We start from the raw sequence: 19,498 nt of genomic DNA, 5'->3' as shown, positions 1-19,498 counted from the left end.
CCCTCCTCAATGATCAACTAAGAAGAATTATATGAACCACCTAAAGAGAAAAGGCTTTGTGAAGTAACACACGATAAAAGACAAGTCCAAATTTAAAAAAAAAAATACTCGGTGCACAAAAGCTGTGGTGAGGGATCCAGATGTGCAGCTGCCATCGCCACAACACATGTCCTCTGCAAGTGTGTTCTCTACCCTTCACTGTCCTTCGCTCACCCCCACCACCACTGCCACTCATAAAATGCCAAGCTTCCTGTGTGAACGCCATCAAAGACCACCCGTGCCCCAAGACACTCCCAGCCAGATTGCTACCTTCTGAACCCTGACCTCCAGAAATTCTAGGGCTGCCAATTAAAGGCAGGAAGGCTTTGCTGTTGTGGTTTTTCTCTGAGGTTTTTAGAAGCACTCCACTTCCTCCTCATCAGGACTACACCTCTGGGTACCACAGTGTTTTACCATTCTCCACCTTGGTAATAGTGTCTCTGGAGAGGTTTGAGTGCTGAGTCGGGAGTGAGTTTCAGAGTGATGTGTAGGAAGTGGTTTTGATATTTGGCAGTTCCTAAAGGCTAGGTGATTTGAGATGTTGCTATTATATATATATATATATATATATATATATATATATATATATATTTGACCAGCTCATTATACTATTCTCTTATTTCTGAAACTGCCTTGTCATTGAGGTATTGAAGTCGTCAGCTGTACCAAAATAGAAATGCCATAAACCAGAGGGCTTTTGTTTATTTCACTCATCTATCCACATATGAAGCATGTACACATGAGTGGATATATTCACCATGAAATCCATTTTTCTCTTACAGATACCTCCATTAAAATACACAGCTCTGAAACTAAAAACATAAACAAGGTCCCAGGAATTGAAACAATTGAAAGTATAACAAAAATGCACAAAGTGTCAACTATGAGACGAATATTTGATTTGGCAAAGCTTCGAACCAAAAGATCAACGCTTTTCCCAGCTGTTAACATCTGTCCACAGGAGTCTTTGAGACAGATTTTAGCAAGTCTTCAAGCTTATTACAGACTGAGAGGTAAGAACAGCCGTGGGAGCCATCAGCCCTTGGTTCTCTTTATCCTCTCTCTGCTGCTAACCCACAGATTATCTTCAGCCTAATCAGTTCAAGGTCTCTTATTCCTCCATAAGAACTGTAAACATCAGTCTAATAGAATAATGGGCCATAAACCTACAAAATGGTGGTGTTTCTGAGAGCTTATGATTTAAAATAATTTGTTATGCTACATGGAACCATTGGGGCCCAGGAAAAATAATCAAAAAAAAAAAAAAAAAGCCTTGCTATACAGGATTTAATTGTTTTGTTTTGTTTTGTTTTGTTTTTTGAAGTCCACTCTTGAATTTTAATGTTCTTATTAAGTAAAAAACCTAGGATAGTTGCAATGTCAGGAAGCTGATTATGACTTAGGATTTCTTTTTTTTTTTTCTTCTTCAAAAGAACATTACAGCCCATAACCTTTCTCTTTCAATAATAAGTGTATGTATTGCTGATTCCCCACCCCCCAAAAAAAAACCCTTGGAAAGTTTAGAAACTTGGAGGTGAGTTGAAGTACAGAGGAGACACAAATTATGAATGACTTCCACAGTGTGCAGGGTGCTACTGCACCTTCAGGCTGAAGCACAGTGCAGTTTTTACCAAGACAACACAGCAGGGTACCTTGCAATTCCTGAAAATCGCTAAGGCGTTAAATCAACCACAGCTGCCAGCAGCTGTCCTGCTCATTTCAATTCCTTAATATGGATTAAGAATTCACATAGTGTGGTGAGGTGGTTTGAAAGAAAATGGCCCCCAAAGGGAGTGGCACTATTAGAAGGTGTGGCCTTGTTAGAGAAAGTGTGTCACTGTGGAGGCAGGCTTTGAGGTCTCATATATGCTCAAGATACCGCCCAGTGGCTCAGACCACTTCCTGTTGCCTTCTGATCAAGATGTAGCCAGCACCATGTCTGCCTGCACACTGTCATGTCCCACCATGATGATAATGAACTGAACCTCTGAAAATGTAAGCCACCCCAATTAAATGTTCCTTTATAAGAGTTGCCATAGTCTCGGTGCCTCTTCACAGCAATAGAAACCCTAACTAAGACACATGGCTTCTCCTTTAAAATAATTATATATATTTGTAGTTGGTATTCTGTCCTCTAAGTATCTACAAAAGATGTCAAGTATCTTGTCTCTCTGGGCTAAGTTTTTCTTGCACGTCAAAGTTGAGCGGACTGCTGTTTCCCACCTTTACAACACCAGGTGTTGTTAGTTTCCATGCCAAAATGTGTATCTTCCTGCTCTGTTGAAAGCTGGGTACAGTAGCAACTGGTTCAGTTCTAGCCTGTGATGGAGTGGGCCTCCTGACAGTCCAGAACACATTTGTGGTCCTGACATCCAAAGAACCTCTTTGAAGTCTACATCCACCTGTAGGGGCGCTGGGACTCAATTCATTTTAGAAATTCTTACTCAGTTTTGACTAAGGGCTTCAAAAACATTAAGCCCTCTGTTCCTACATGTCTAATTGTATGTGAAGGTAAAGGGGTAACTGCTTTCTGACTTAGCCATAGGAAAATGGAAGTTATTGTATCATACTCAAAAGGAAAACTCTAATTATAGACACTGTGAGATCCTAGCACATTCTCTTCACAGAAGTTTCTCAGTAAAATGCCTGCTGAGGGGTATGGGAAGCAAGCATCCCATTCATCAGCAATGCAAGGAAGAGACAGTAATGTGTGAATTATTTATGCTGGGTGTGGCTACACATTGATCAGATAATGATGCTGGCAAGTTCTGTAAAGTTTGTTAATGGACAGAAGCATGTGTGTGTGTGCGCGCGCGCACACACACACACACACACACACACCACAATTACTGCTTACTCTTTCTCCTGTAAAATCTAACTATTTGCAGTACTGACATATAATTCACCAGAGGTATTTGTGGGGTGCACTATTGCTATGACCAAATTTTGAGCTCCGAATTTTAATGCATAGCTCTTTATTGTTGATTAGGTTTGCCTCTTTCATTCTTGTTCCCCTGAACAAAACAAAACACTGTTTTTCTCCCCACAGCAAATGACAGTCCATTATCTTTATGGCTGCCTCTGGGTGATATGAAATTTTACTATTCATCAGTGTGTGTTTCTTAAGTCTGAAAAATTGGTTCACAAAGAAACAAGAAATAAGAGCTAGCCACAAAGCTGTATTCCTTTGATGGAGTGACTCACTCACTGTTCTCATCACTGACTTTACAGAATGATCTGCTGACATCTTCCAACAGACTCAGGAGAGAAAGCTCCCCACTCTGACATCAAATAGAAATAGTGAACTATACCCCTCTACCCCACCCCACCCACCTCCCAATGCTTAAAGCACCACAAGTGAAATATATAGAGCTTTGTGTGGAATCATTAAGATACTGTCCAAAAGCACAAAGGCAAGCAAAGAGAGTTTGTTTCTGGCACTCTCAAGTGAAACTCCCTCAAAGATACCTACCCTCACATTTCCCACGGTGCTGTAGCCCAAGGCTCTCCCCCTTTTCCCTCTTTGTTCTCTCTCAGTCCCAATACCAAGTCACATTTGGGGCTTTTGAAAGAGCTCAGCAGGCAAAGGACTTGCCACTAAGTCTGAGAATGTGATTTGAGTCTCCAGAACCCACATGGTAGAAAGGGGGAACAGACCTGACTGCGACAAGTTGTCCTCTGACCTCCACACATGTAAGCGTGCACACTCGCACACCCATGGCACACACAATCACACACACACACACACACACACACACACACACACACACACGCGCGCGCATCTCAAAAAAAAAACCCATTGGTTCTAGTTTTTAACGAGTTGCTTTCCTTGTTGCTGTGATGAAATTCCTGACCACTTAAGGGAGGAAGGGTTTATTCACTCTTGGAAGGTACAGGCCGTCCCTGCAGGGAAGACACTGCAGCAGGAACAGGAGGTGCCTGATCACATTGTTCTCCCATCCATCAGGAAAGCAGAGAAAACAGCATGCTCTGCTCCCTTTCTCCTTTACACAGCCTGAGACCTGAGCCAATGAAATGGTGCTGCTCTCATTTAGGGAACGTCTTCTACCTCAATCAAGTTTAGAAAACCCTCACAGACATGCCTACAGGTTTGATTCTAAATCCAGTCAAGTTGATAATCGTGATTGAACATCCTAAGTTTCACAACCTTGATATAATGGTCCTTACAAACAGCAATGCCCCTGGCAGACAAATCTTTAAGTAACTTCCTTGTGCTTCAAGAATAAATAATTCTCTTCTCGGTGTCTTTATGAAAAGCAGGTGCCGATGTCTATGGGGAAAATTCCAACAAGGAAAGGAGGAAGAAAAGAATGACATGGGTCTCATAAACAAAATTCAGCCTGGGTCTCCCTGCGTGACAGGGCACACACTGCAGAGATCTGTTTTGATATGCCCTACAGAGGGAGGACTCAGAAAAACGAATAAACACCCACAATGCACACACAGAGACATATATGCATGTGCATGTATAATGTACACATGCATGCATACATACATATAACACATATGCACATACGCATCTAAGAAGCCTGCAAGTTTGAGTTTAGGCTCGACTTGGAATAGCTAGTAAGATAAACTCAGAATAGAACTTGTCAAAGCCTTAACATGGACTGAAATCAAACGAAAACCATGTGTCCCACAAATGAAAACCAAAAGCACCGTGCTCAAGGTTGTACCTATCTGATAATGAGAAGGGACTGTTGAATCATGGCCTCCTGGTGTTTGTGGATATTGTCCATGAAAGGCACCAACACTGAGCCTCAAAGGCAGTTTCCTTTATGCGTTGTTGTATCTCCCAGGGCAGTTCAGTGAGGGTTGAACTAACCTAGCAGGTACACTGCAGGGGAAAAGGCAACAGCAAAAAGACATGTCCCTACAGACAGATGGAATATGAGGGCTAGGAGGTCAGCAAGGGCAGTCAGTTTGCTCAGGCTGGACCTACAACTATTTGCTCAGGCTTGGACAAATCTGCAAATTTCCAATTGCATTTTCTCTTTGAGTGTCGAAGAGAGAAGGAGTGTTCCATGCTGCGGTTGTCAGGCCTGGCACTGTGATCTTTGCAGACAGTAGAGAGGTCACGTGGCAAAGCACATTTTCTGTGTGGGGCTACTGCCCTGATCTCCTATGGCTTCACTCAGTGTGAGAGACAATGCATGTGAGTAGTCGGAATGCTATCCTCCTGCCTCTGAGTTACAGTGAAGAGATTAGTTCCCCCGACGATTCTGGTCAGGTGCTGCTGGCCAAGGGCCTGGGCTTTTATTGATCTGAAATCCTCTTTGCCTCTTAAAACAGAAAGTGTAGAGAAATGTGGACATGGCATCAGTTGGCAAGTGGGACGCCATACACAGGGGTAAGATTCCAAACTGTTTTTTCCTCATCTTGTTCCTCCCACAACCGTTTTTCTTTAGAAAGTGTCAGATGATGTCAACTTCTCCCCAAAAAGTTCTAATTCCCTCTCAATTCCTAAAATTCTTAAATTCCCAATTCCTAAAACAAAAGTAAATAATGAATAAATAAATAAATAAATAAATAAATAAGCAGAGATATTGTTGACTGTGAAAGTCTGCTAACATATCTTATTAACCTCTTACACTAACTTTTCTCTGTGTAACCCAGGCACATTTTTCAGTTGACATCTAAAGTTTTCCATCATGAGTTTAAATAATTAATAAGGATGTTGCTTTCAGTGAGATGTAAATATTGATATTTAAAGTAAGAGTCAGATCATTCTGTGGTCTAGTGGATTCTGCCATGCCCTCTGATTATTGAGTCATCAAGTTCTTTTAACAAATAGATTAACAAGCTGTTCTTGAGAGTCGGGTGAGAGTTGCGCTGGGGGGTGCGGTTCAGTTGTTAAGTACTTCTCTGGCATTGGTGAGCTCTGGGTTCAATCACTAGCATTGTGGGGTGGAGGGACATGAAAGCTGATCAGTGACATCAAGTTTTCAGACAAACAAAATCTGGATTAGGTAGTAGGGTACAGTGGTAGAACCTGCCAAGCATAGCTAGCCAGTGTCCTCAGTTCAAGAAGCAGAAAATGCCACACCCACATTTCCTTCACATATCTCTGAGTCTCAAGTCTATGTAATTTATGTTTATGCTTTGATTAGATACCTCCCCTCCCTGTGACAGGCTCCCATGTGTACATGAGGACCATCCATCCATACCTTGCACCCCATTGTCTTCCCCTTAGCACATATTAGGTGCTCAAATGGGTTAGGTGATTTAATTTCCGTGGGCTGTTGTCTTAGTTTCTTTCCTTGGCATTGTGATAAAACACCCAAACAAAGGCAATTTAAAGGATGCATAGATTCTTGTTTTTGTTTATTATTTTGTTTGTTTTTTGGTTTGGGGGGTTTGTCGTTGTTGTTATTTTTGCTTGTTTGTTGTCAATGTGATTTAAGCTGGGGTCATCTGGGAAGAGGGAACATAAGAAATGCCTCTGTCACACTGACCTGTAGGCAAGTCTGTGGGGCATTTTCTTGAGTAATGATTGATGTGGGAGGGCCCAGCTCACCGTGGGCAGTGCCACCCTTGAGCAGGTGGTCCTAGATTACATAAGAATGTAGGATAAGTGAGTCATGGGAGGCAAGCACTCCTCTATGGCCTAGGTTCAATTCCTGCTTCTAGGTTCCTGCCCTGATTGAATTCCTGCCTTGGCTTTCCTCAATGATGGGCTGGGAATGGGATGCGTTAGCCAAATAAACCTTTTCCTCCCCAAGTTTCTTTTGGTCATGGTCTCTATCACAGCAATGGAAAACGAACTAGGACAAGGGATAAAGGGTTTATTCAGCTAAATTCCATGTTCTAGTTCATCATGGCAGATGACGGACTTGAAAAGGATGATGGCAGAAGGGACTTAAGAAAACTGTCCGTATTATGTCCATATTCAAGAGAAAGAGCGATGAATTAATGTGTGCATACTAGTGCTATACTCAGTTTCTCCATTTTTACTGGATCCCAGTCACTGAATGACCTCATCTATAGGGGTGGGGGGAGTTGTTCCTACCTCAGTTATGCAATCAAGGTACACCCCCTCACACACAGATATACCCATAGGTCAACCTAATGTAGCAAGACAACCCCTTCTTGATGCTCTCTGACTCTAGATTGTGTCAGTTGACACATAACACTGGCTGTCACCCCTGCAGATTAGTGTGTCAATGTAAGCCTGAAAATATTTTCAGACTGTGTGCTTGGGGAAAGGGCTTTTCCATCCTGCACCCCTAACTGCTGTGTGTTACAGTGTGTCAAGAGATAGTGTGGGAAGCATATCGGGTCTTTCTGGATCGCATTCCAGACACAGAGGAATATCAAGACTGGGTCAGCCTCTGCCAGAAGGAGACCTTCTGCCTCTTTGACATCGGGAAAAACTTCAGCAGCTCCCAGGAGCACCTGGACCTTCTTCAGCAGGTGAGCCTGCACAATGCCCCAGCAGTAGCGAGGTCTCCAGCCCCTGCCCCTTTGAAATGGTTTCCAAGACATAAGGGTTATTTGACAAAATACTTAGAGATCACTAATAAGACAGACAGGAATTTTATTCCTGCAAAATAATATTGCACAGGCAGGCTGAAGTATAGTTGAAGTCAGAGGGAATGAAAATAGACTTTAGCTCTTCAGTTGGCATTATCTCTGGGTAAAATTACTTTTTATCATTTTTTTTTCAGAGAATAAAACAGAGAAGCTTCCCTGAGAGGTAAGTACCCAAAATAGAATTCTGGATGCTCTTGACTTTCAAAAGATCATATAATGGAGTGCAACTAAGCTACTGTACCTTGATGGTTTGTCAGCCTGCAAGATCTGTTTAGGTTATTCTGGTAGACAAGGTTTGCATAGATTGCACTCAAGATAGATAAGTGCACAGAGGGAAAGGGGGTAGACCTGACAGACTGAGACAGATGTTTGTAAGAAAATGGAATTCCTCACAGTGTGATACACATCTAGTGAGTATTTTCACTTAAAGGATCTAGGGCAATTAAAAGTTTAATTCTTAGGACTCACAGCAAACTATGAGTTACATCAGGAAAATACTTAACATGATCAGAGAGCAACCTGAATTTTTTACCTCTCATTTGGTATTCTGGAAAGTGCTAGTATTTCTCAAACTAAATGACTGAAGCACTGAGCTATATCCTCAACAAGAATTGAATATCAAATAAGAAAATTTAGCTACATGGAGAGAGAGTGGGGGAGAGAGCGTTAGCTAAAATGATTGAAGAAGAGATGCTGTTGCCAAACTCCAAACTCATAAATCATACGCAGTCGATGACATGATGAAATCATACCCATTTAGACACATAAGTCACAGGAAATACCTCAAAATGCCTTTCACATCTGTTAACTTTGTTTCTTGTCTCTTTGCTGCCAACCTGCCTGTCCTATAGCTCAGACAGTTTACTCTGTGGCGGTAAATATCAAGTCTGATCGCCCCCAGTAGATATCTCGGCCACTAATTTTTCCCTCTTTAACATAACTACTTCTAGATTAATAAATCTGGCATATTTCTTTGGATGTCAAGCCCTATTTGATACCACTCAAAATATCCCCTCATTGTCCCCCACGGTCTTCTGAACATCCTACTTCCTGCCTCTCCACTCCAAGCCTGTGCACAGGAGGCTGCATGTTAAGAACTGCATCGGTGGTGTCTCTTGGGCTCTGGCTTGTGGGTAGGACCAGCCAAAACACACACACACACACACACACACACACACACACACACACACACACACACACTTGCAAAGTCTCTGAACACCATCACCTTCATGTTCAGCTCTGGCCTGTCCAGCAGCTCCTTCCACAGTTTTCTGTTCTGGCTTCTATCCAACCCATTGTTACCACCCACATGGTACTATATTTTTATCTTTCTGTTTTTCCACAATGTAACAATCACTCCACTGTGTCTTGCTTAAATAACCTTCCTGTTGATGTTGCTTGTTTCTTCCCAGGCCTTTTACTGAAGCAAAGGGAACACTAACTCGTACTTCTTGTCCACTGACCTCTCCAATTGGCCTCACACTACCCACGATCCAACTGCTGCCTCCATGCCGTTTTCTCACTGCACACCCTGATCACACTGGGCTCTGATCTGAGGGTTTTCTCTCCTCTATGGAAGACCCTACTTCCTCCATTCTACCTATTCAAATCCTCCTCTCTTCCAAGCTCTTGTCTTAGTTACCTTTCTCCTGCTGTGGTAGAGCACCAAGAACAAGGCAACTTATTTCTTTAAAGCATTTAGTGGGGGCTTACGGTGTCAGAGGGTGAGGTCACGGCCATCGTGCTAGGGAGCACTGCAGCAGGCAGGCACGGTGCTAGAGCAGTCACAGAGACACGCTTACATCTTGAAGCCCATCATTGAGAACAAATCAGAGACGGAGGGAGGAAAAGAGGGAGGGAGGGGGGAGGGAGGGAAGGAGGGAGGGGGTGAGAGGGAGAGAGAGAGAGAGAGAGAGAGAGAGAGAGAGAGAGAGAGAGAGAGAGAGAGAACACTAACTAGTAATGGTGGCCTGGGCTTTTGAAACCACAAAATCCACTCTCAGTGATACACCTCCTCCAACAAGGGCACATCTCCTAATCCTTCCCAAACAGTTCTACCAACAGTAGACCAAATATCCAAACCTATGAGCCTATGGGAACCATGTTCATTCAAACCACCACACTCCAGGTATCTTCACAATCCATTTAAGGCTGCAGCCTGTCTTGAACTTTGTTTGGCACCTACCTTCTGGCTGAGCATTTCCTTCCTTTTCTTGCTTTGCTGGGAAAGTGCCAACTCCCCCTGGCAGCAGGACCCATGTGATACTCTACACCTGCTGTATGAGAGAGTCGAGCTGTCTCTCGTTTTCTTAATCAAGTGTGTGTGCTGAGCTACTCCGACTCAACCTCAACAAGCCATTGCCAGGAAGGACGACGTAACCTGGTCAAGGTTTAGACCTACACTCCTGACTTTGTTCACAAGACACAGAGATAGTCTCTGCTGGTTTAAATATTGGACAATGGTTTACTGACTCCAACTTTCAAAAAGCCTTAGAGCTGAGAAGAGGGCACCCACATGAAAAGCCATCAAAAACATTTTAATTCTTGATAGAGTAACATAAAAAATTATGGAACATTCACCTCTTCCAGACAGAGAAAAACTTTTTATCCCTGCCTGTGCCCATGGCATTGTTAAAGAGGAGGAAAAGACTCAAATTCCTAGCAGCTTCAGACGCCAAGGCAGATAAAAGGAAAATTTCTCTTTCACATAAAACCTTTCCAAGGAGAAAAGAGAATTTTCACGCCCCTGACTAGTCCGTAATTCTGCCAATTTCAAATGGCTTTGAAATGAAGGCCAGTACAAGAACCTGGTACCCCACCCAGATTTCCAACCGGAGCTTCTGGCGGGTAATACAAATTGCCAGCTTAGAGGAAAGATCACAAGTGACAGTGGAGGATAAAGATGCCACCCAAGAATGCAGCACATACCGGGACGCTAATCTGTAACTAAGCAGTGACCACCGTTGTCATAACTCTCCTCCTCTGGCTTAGTTTCTTTTTCATGATGACTCGGAACAAGGAGAGTTGAGTAGTCCTAAGAGGAAGGCCTAAGCATAAACAACGGTCTATAAAATGAAAAAGAAAGAAAATTTCCTTAAATCATAAATACCACAGTGTTTGACATTTAAATATCATCTTCACAAAAGCTATTTTTTAAGCCTATAGCATAATACCAGAAAAACAGTAAGAATGGCTGATTTCAAATTCCAGTAGAATTTAAGCTTATACAGAGGTGTGTTGGCTCTGTCCAATCTAGATAACTCTGTAAGAACAGAACATCAATCATTCCTTTACATCTCTGTCTTCATGAACCACAGAAAATTTTATATTATACTAAAGAAGATGCTATCAACTGGGACCTGCCACTTAGAGAAACAAAACTTTCAGTGAGATCCAAAGCTTATCATGCCCACAATTCCTATTTCCCATCAAGAATGGGCTGATACTGAATATGCAGACAGCCCTGCCACCGAGACCTTGGGTCTGACCCTAGAATATCTCCCACATTGCCATCCATGGATCTGAAGTCTTACCCCCAGCTCTCTGGGCTGGTTATCATTGTACACTATGGAAAGAATAGAGACAATAAATCTGTACTATTCAGAAACTAACTCTCTCCCATTTTTTTTTTAACTCCAACAGTTCTTTGTTGGATAGGCACACTCACAGGAGTCTAAGGCTTGGAAGGAATATTCCCATGTTCAGTTATGTCACCCATTATATCAAGAATACTGTGTTGCAATGGAACAATAGGATACTAGGACCCAAATGAAGTTCAGTTTTGCTTACTGTAGAAATGTCCCCCTGAGACCACACAAAGCCAAAGGGCTGAGAGAAAGACCAGGAGTCAAGCATAACCATTAGAAGAGGTGGTTTGAATTTTTCTTCAATGATATAGATGTAGATACAGATATAGATAGATTCAAACCTCACTTCAGTAATAAAAACAGGTAAATCTAGACTAAAATATGCTTTTTCTCTAATAGTTTGGCTATATAGTGTAGGCGAACTCAAATGCAGGCTCCCTATCATGGAGTTCCTCTTTACCACTTCTTTCTTTTCTTTTGTGCTAATAGAAAAGACGAAATAGCCCCAGAGGAGACACTGTCAGAGCCTACCAAAGCCCCTGTGTTATCCACAGGTAAGTTTAGATCTTATTTCATCTACACCCCACTGTTAATTCAAACCATAATGGAGAAGGTATTTACAAAGCACTCTTGATGAAAGCTGGTACAATTTATGATTCACTTGCTCTTTTCTAGAAGTTTGGGTTCTATTGTGGAATATCTATATGCATAACAAATACTGTTTGGTCAACACATTTAAGCCCAAATACCTTTCAAATCACTAATTTCTCGACAAACATTGCTAAATTGAAACCTGATTTCTGGGGCTAGCGATATTGCTCAATAGAGAGTGCTTACCTAGCTTGAGGCCCTGAGTTCAACTCCTACACTACGGAGAAAAATAATACTAAGCTTCTGTATTTGTGGATTTTACCAAATGTTATTATAATTTAAATAGGTTACTGGCCAAAATGGCAAACACCTATCTCATTGAACATTTTCCAATACTGAATATAAAGTTTTAGCTTTAAGTTTTTTAACATTTTGTTAGTGTGTGGGTATGTGTATGTGTATGGTGTGCATGTGTGAGCACAGGCATGCATGCACATGTGGTAGTCTGAGGATAACTGTGGAGTGGATTCTCTCCTCTACCTGGACATGGGCTCCAGGGATCACACTCAGGTCATCAAACTTGCAGCGCAAGTAACTTTAGCTGCTGAGTCATCTCAATTTTCAAAATAGACAAGGGAAGGATGTTCCTTTAAATCTATATATTAAAAAATAGAAATGTTTTAAACAATGAAAATACATTTTATTTACTGACATTCAGAAAAAGCTGCTGTGATTTTGTTTTTATATTTCTTCTGATTTAAAATAATTTACTGGGGTTGGAGATTTAGCTCAGTGGTAGAGTGCTTGCCTAGCAAGCGCAAGGTCCTGGGTTCGGTCCTCAGCTCTGAAAAAAAAAAAAGAAAGAAAGAAAGAAAGAAAGAAAAATAATAATAATTTACCATTTCTAGGCTTACTTCCAACTAATAATGCAATAAGACTAGTTCAATTTCAATTACAAAAATTAGTGAAAAACATTCTTTAACAAATAAACAGTTTTATAGTTGTTAATTCCTCTTCTAAATAAATGAAGTTTGACCTGTGATTCTTAATATCAAGACGTATTTGGAAAAGTATTGTTTACAGGAAGCATTTCTTTAAAAGATCTTTCACGTGGCTTTCTTTTATACAGTAGAAAACAATAATACTAATAGCATTAAAATTTGTTTTTCTGTTTTTTAAAACAGGATATTTTTAAAACAGTATGTTTTATCTGTCAAAGACCTTCATAACAAAATTAAATTTATTAGGTAAAGACTTAAACTGAAACTCTTCTTTAAGGCTTGGAGGGGAATGGGATTTGCAGGTGAAAGTCGGCAGTATTCAGACTGCTTTGAAAACCACAGGGGCTTCGCTGGAGCTTTGGTCCTGACCTTACCCACTCTGACAGCCACTTCATTACTACAGAAAAAATGAGGACAGCCAAAAGAACTAGTTTTGAAAGTGGGTCTATCCACTAGTGTGAGTTGCATCTGTAGGTAGTAATTTACCCTCAGAGTCCTGCTGGAGTTTGTGCCCAGTGACTTGAGCACATTGGCTGAGGTTTAGCTGTTGAGCTATACACAGTCCAATGGAAAAGACTAATATCCTACTACAACTTAACCTCAGCTGAACACTCCAAGTACTTCAGCTGAAGAACTATCAGTAATAAAAATATCCAGCCAATGACCTAATCCCAGATGCATGTGTCCCACTGAAGAAACATATGAAACATGAAAATTAAAGTTTAAAAAATCAAATAAAGGCACTATGGCTCCTCTAAATACATGATAATGTATTCTAATAAGAGTAAGTTAGATGAAACCCAAACAAAGAATTCAAAAGAATGGTTATAAGAATGGAGGATTCAATAAAGAGAAAGAAAGACTAAAAACAATTAAATTGAAACTATGAAAATGAAAATTTCAATAGGTCAAATAAAAAACTCAGTGGAAAGACTCACCTCATCATGATTGATCAAGTAAGAGGCAGAATATCAAACCTTGAAGGCATGGTTATGAATTATAACATTCAGACAATGACAGATAGTATAATGAAGAATACAAATAGAACATGCGAGACACCATTAAAAGATGAAATTTATGAATCATGGACATAGAAGAAAGAGAAGTAGTGAGTGAGTGTGTGTGTAAGCACAGGAAATATAAGCGATTAGATTATAGCAGATAATTGTCTAAATATAGGGAAGAGATGACTGTCCAGATACAGGAGGCATTAGAATGACAGAGATAAGACCAGAAAAGAACCTCCTTGTGTCAACAGTAGAGTTAAAACAATAAGTGTGCAGAACACAGAGAAAAAGAAAGCTGCAAGAGAGGAGCAACAAGCCAAATGAAAAAGTAAACCCAGGAAAGTGACAGAAACTCTGAAAGCAAATGGCATAGAGTGATGTGTTCCAAGCTCTGAAAGACAATAGCTGCCCATCCAGATTACTATATCCAACAAAATTGTTTTTCATAACTGAAGGAAAAGCTAAAACATTCCATGATAAACACAAGTTAAAGGAACTTAGGACACTGAGCCAGCACTGCAGGACTACAAGATACATTGACCTAAACAGATCTATGAAGCCACAGGAAAAAATCAACCACACTTTAATAGTAATAAGCAAAGGAGGATTAGGAAGGTTCCAAATATTACAGGCACAGCAAAATGGCAGGAATTAATACCCAGCTTTCAATAATATCTGCGTTAATAGTTTCAATTCTGCAATCAAAGGACACATACTAACAGACTGGATTTAAAAGCAAGGTCTCTTTGTTTGTTGTCTGTAATAAACACAAAGACAAACACAGACATAGGGTGGAAGGATGGAAAAATGTATTCCAAGCAAATGGAAGTAGAGAGAAAACAGGTGTAAACATACGAATATCTAACAAAGTAGACATCTAACCGAAAGCAGTCAGGAGAAATAAAGGAAGTTACTTCCCACTGAGTGAGAGCATCTGGCTTCCCACTCTTTATTGGTAAAATCAAATGACTGAGATTTTGCTAAAAACAACTATATATATATATATATACATATATATATGTATTTTTCATTTCACTGCATATATATTATTGTTTGTTAACAAGAATGGCAGCTGAACTAACAAAAAAAAAAAAAAGAGGTAGAAGACCAAAATTCATAAAAAGGAATGAAGTTAGGCCATTTGCAGTACAATGGGTACAACTGGAGATAATTTTATTAAGCAAATTAAGCTAGTTTCAGAGAGAAAAAAAACATCATGTTTTCTCTCATTTTCAGTTTCAACCTACCACAGAGATTAGGATTTGGTGAGAAGCATTACTAGGCACCTTAGGTGTGAAGCAAGGGAGGGCAGTCTTTAAAGGAGGTTAAATGTACTAAAGGATAGGCCTGTAACCTGATAATTGGTCCTAGTTTTTTTTAGTCCCAATAATGTCTCTTTTCACAGTAACAAACTAGGACATTCAAACAAGAACATTTTTCATCTAGTTTAACTGCTAAGCTATTTTCATTGGGTAAAAAATAGGGTATAACCAATTAGTTATAAAATAATAAAGTTTTGGTAGTTTGAATTGTTCTCCCAGGGTGGAGTGTTGTGGAATATTACTTTAACTACATAAATATGTGTTACATTTGTTTATGTTGCACTTGTCTAACTACGTAAAATGTGTTACATTTCTTTATGTTGTGGAATATTACTTTAACTATGTAAAAATGTGCTGTATTTGTTTATGTTGCCTTTGTTTAATTATGTAAAGATGTGTTGCTGTTTCATCTTGCATGCCTGAGACACCTGATTGGTCTAATAAAAGGCTGACCAACCAATAGCTAGGCAGTAGAGAGCTAGGCAAGACTGTCGGGCAGAGAGAATAAGTAGGAGGAGGAATCTAAGCTTGGGAGGAGAGGAGGGAGAAAAAGAGAGATTCCCTGGGCTAGCCAATCAGGCAGCCACCAGACAGACAGACATGGAAGAAGTAGGGAAGTAGGTTTTACAGAATAGAAGAAAGGTTTAAAAAAAAAAAGTCCTGAAACAAAGTGTAGATGATGATAAACAGACTAAAATAAGTTATAAGAGCTAGTGGGACAAGCCTATACTAAGGCTGAGCATTCATAACTAATAATAAGACTCTGTGTCATGATTTAGGGGCTGGTGGCCTGAGAAAGCCTGCTACCATGGAGAATTTCTCCAGCTCAAATGCTTGCAGCAGGCTGTTCAGCTATAGTTATCAAGGAAGATACCAGTGATACTGTCCTTCCAGATCCTAATCAACCAATGACATGGACTATTTTACCCAAAAGTATCACCTGTTCTAATACTCATCACACTATAAGGTGACTCTCTAAGTAATCATAAATTACTGTGTATTTAAAAAGAAAAGAAGTGATAAAGGTTTAAGGAAATAGATGTAGACAATTTAGACATTACACAATGGTGGCCCACAACCATCTGTAACTCCAGTCCCAGGGGGTCCATTATCCTCTCATTACCTCTGAAGACATCAGTCACACACAAGGTGCATAGGACATACATGCAAGCAAAACACTCATACACATGAAACAACAAAACAAATAAATGTAAAAATATATATATAAATGTGCTTTAAGTCATTTCTCCAGATAACACAATAAGACCCACGAATCCACACTCAGTGCAATGACATCACAGAATCTCACAGAGCCGAACAACACTTTAAAATGTTCTTAAGGGGAAATGAAGAAAGTGCAAATTTTTTAATTGATATATCCTGTTTCCTAAGGCTCAAAACTAAACCAGTACATTCTATGTTTTTGCCTAATTAAAATAAAATGGAAAGCAATTTCTGACTAAATATAAACTAATTAATCATAACACTATTTTCTTTGAACATTTCTATAATTATAATTTATAATAAAATAGTAATACACATAGGTTAAAATGATTTGCTCCTTGAATAGAACCTAGACTTCCATTACTTGGTGTCTTTAAATGTTTCTGATCTTTTTCCAGGGATCTGAAATAGTTTTTGATGGTCATTTTAAAGGGGATGCTTTACAGGGTGGCTTGAGGGGTTGGAGAGATGGCCTAGTGCTGCTCTGACTAAGGAAACAGGTTTGATTCATAGTACTCACATGCTAACCCACGACTCCCTGTAACTCCAGTTTTAGAGGATTCAAAGCCCTCTTCCGAACTCTGTGAGTAAAAGGCACTCACATGGTGCACATACAAAAATGCAGGCAAAATATTCATACAAATAAAATAACTCAAAAAAAGAAAACTAAAATGGCAATTGATAGCATATTAATGTTCTTTCATCTCTTGGAGTCCATAATCTAAATTTTTAATATTTAAAATTTACTGATTGCTAAAGCAGTCTAGACTTTAAAGACTTGGTAATGTTCTCAGATAATGTTCAAAAGAACAGATTCAGTATAAATACTTGGCTTTACGTTCTTTAAATAGTCACAAAGAGAAACATTAATCAGGTCTCATTAGACAACTCATTTAACTGTACAACATATAGTAGAACTCCAAATTTTGGTCCCAGAAGGAATAACTTAATGGATATTGAAAGTGTGACTTCATAGTTTTTTCAAAGACATATGTACTGGGTCTTTGAAAAATGAATTCAGAATGCATTTATCTGACATACAGAATTGTGGAATCTTGACCTTGCTTTAATTTAAATTGGAATTATGAAATCTTGACCTTACTCTAATTTAAATTTTTATAGTCTTAGTTTTGTGTCTGAAATCTTTCTAATTTTTACAGATGTTGCCAGCATGTCACTGGGGCCCTTCCCACTCCCTCCTGATGACACATACCTCAACGAGATTCTTAATGACACCCTCAAAGACATCCAGAAGCCCACAACAGTAAGAAGTTCTGAGTTGGCAGTTTTTCATGCACATGTCTTGTCTTTTCTTTTTTGTTACTTTTTTCTCCTGTCTATGTGTATGTGGTGTGTATAATAGGTGTATGCATGTTCACATGTATATGGGCACATGTGTGCTAGGATTATAGTTGGGCTCTCATTCACCCTTGGCTTTTCCTTGGATTCTGGGGATCACAGCCTCAGTCTTGTACAGTAAGCACTTACCAGCTGAGTCATGTCTCCAGCCCTTGGTTTGTTTTCTTCAGTAAAATAGGGAAAGGGATGAAGGGATCAGATACTCAACACTTTTAGTGCTGTGTTTGCATCACACTGCAATCTCGGTGACTTTATTCTATTCACTATTCTTTTTTATTTATTTTTATTTTATGTGCATTGGTGTTTTGCCTGTGTGTATGTCTGTATGAGTGTGTCAGATTTTGGAGTTACAGACAGTTGTTAGCTTCCATGTGGGTGCTGGGAATTGAACCAGTGTCCTCTGGAAGAACAGTCAGTGCTCTTAACCACTGAGCCATCTCTCCAGACCCTCTATTCACTATGCTTACTTCATTCTAGGGACTGAGGAAATAAACAGCTTGAGGATTAAGATAAAACAGGAGGAATTGCAAGAAGCAAGCAGAAACCCTTCTCCCCAATACACGACAGATACTTCTGTGTAATAATGCTCCCTGAGCATTAAAATCAATCCATCGATCACAACCAATTCACTCACTCTCCACTAAAATATAAGCCTTGTTGGCAGCATGACTCTGACACGTGCAGCAACCAAATGTATCAAATCCTCCACACTGAACCAGGGAAAAACAGAAGCAGTGGTCTAAGGCTAAGAGACACACTAGCGACCATGTGGATGGGTGCAGCCGTGTTTAGAATGTCACTGAACAGAAGCATTGGTCCAGACAGTGCTGAAGCAGAGGAACGAAGCCCTCATTGCTCCCGAGAAATGGAGTTGGCTGTGCAGAGAATGACAAGCCAGAACTCCCCATCCTTCTACTGTTGCTGCAGCCAACCTCCTCTCCCCTGGAATCTTTGAGGGGCTCTTTTCCCTGCCCCATCCTTTCAATTTCCCTCCAAGGCAAGGCAAGGGCAAAAAATTCCATCTTCCCAGCTCTGCATGAGAAATCCTGATGAGCACCCTGCTGCCTACTCTATGTGCCCTTCAGGCAAGATGGCAGCAGGTACAGCTGAACTATTGCTGCGAACAGGGAATAAAAATAATGTGTTTTTCTGAAAATTTTTGCCTCACCAGCAGACAAAGTGCTATTGAAAAAAAAGTATTTTATAGTTCAAAATATTTAGCATAAAATTTATAGGATGACTAGTCTTTCTTCCTTCTTTCTTTACGTTGCCTGTGTCCCACTTCCTTCAATATCTGGTGTAGGGACCTCGCTCTGTGGAAATATTCCCTCACATTTCATCTGACATCTGCCATACCTCTTGGTGAGCAGCCTCTACCATTTGTATCTATGGCCCATTCTTTCCCTCAGCAATTATTTTACTGAAGTCCACTGATGTGCCAAGACTAGGGATGTACATCAAATATCCCAAGATAAGCAAGAGAAGCTTCTGCACCAAGGAACATATATGCAATTATATATGACAGAATACTCTGAGTGCTGTGATTAAAGGTGGCAGGATGAAAGACTGGGACAAAATGATAAGCCAGGACAGGTTGCGAGAGGTACATTCCTTAGATGTGCATACTCACTAAGTTTTATGCATAAATAGCCCCCTGGTTTTGCTTCAGGGGATTTTTGTACAGTAGAGAATTGTGTGGACCAACAAGACTTGCAGATAGAAAGAGGACAACAGGCAATCAGTGGCACTGGTGTTCAGGGGAAACAAAGACTTCTAGACTCCAGACAGCAGAAATAGTATTTCAGACAAAACAT

General features: G+C 40.2%; 1 protein-coding gene across 1 annotated transcript in view; it reads left to right on the top strand.

The window, feature by feature from the left end:
- The first annotated feature begins 889 nt into the window (after positions 1-889).
- Positions 890-19,498, top strand: part of Impg1 (interphotoreceptor matrix proteoglycan 1) — a 100,787-nt gene continuing 82,178 nt past the window's right edge. Inside the window, exons 1-5 of the mRNA XM_059267037.1 lie at positions 890-1,052; positions 7,307-7,473; positions 7,728-7,756; positions 11,670-11,734; positions 17,486-17,589. Coding sequence (XP_059123020.1) covers positions 905-1,052; positions 7,307-7,473; positions 7,728-7,756; positions 11,670-11,734; positions 17,486-17,589 — 513 coding nt within the window. The 5' untranslated portion in view covers positions 890-904. The remainder of the gene's footprint in view (positions 1,053-7,306; positions 7,474-7,727; positions 7,757-11,669; positions 11,735-17,485; positions 17,590-19,498) is intronic.

This window comes from Peromyscus eremicus, chromosome 7 (assembly GCF_949786415.1).
Source record: "Peromyscus eremicus chromosome 7, PerEre_H2_v1, whole genome shotgun sequence".
Lineage (NCBI taxonomy): Eukaryota > Metazoa > Chordata > Mammalia > Rodentia > Cricetidae > Peromyscus > Peromyscus eremicus.
The sequence above is the reverse complement of the archived record's forward strand: the minus strand, read 5'-3'. Positions and strand labels throughout refer to the sequence as shown.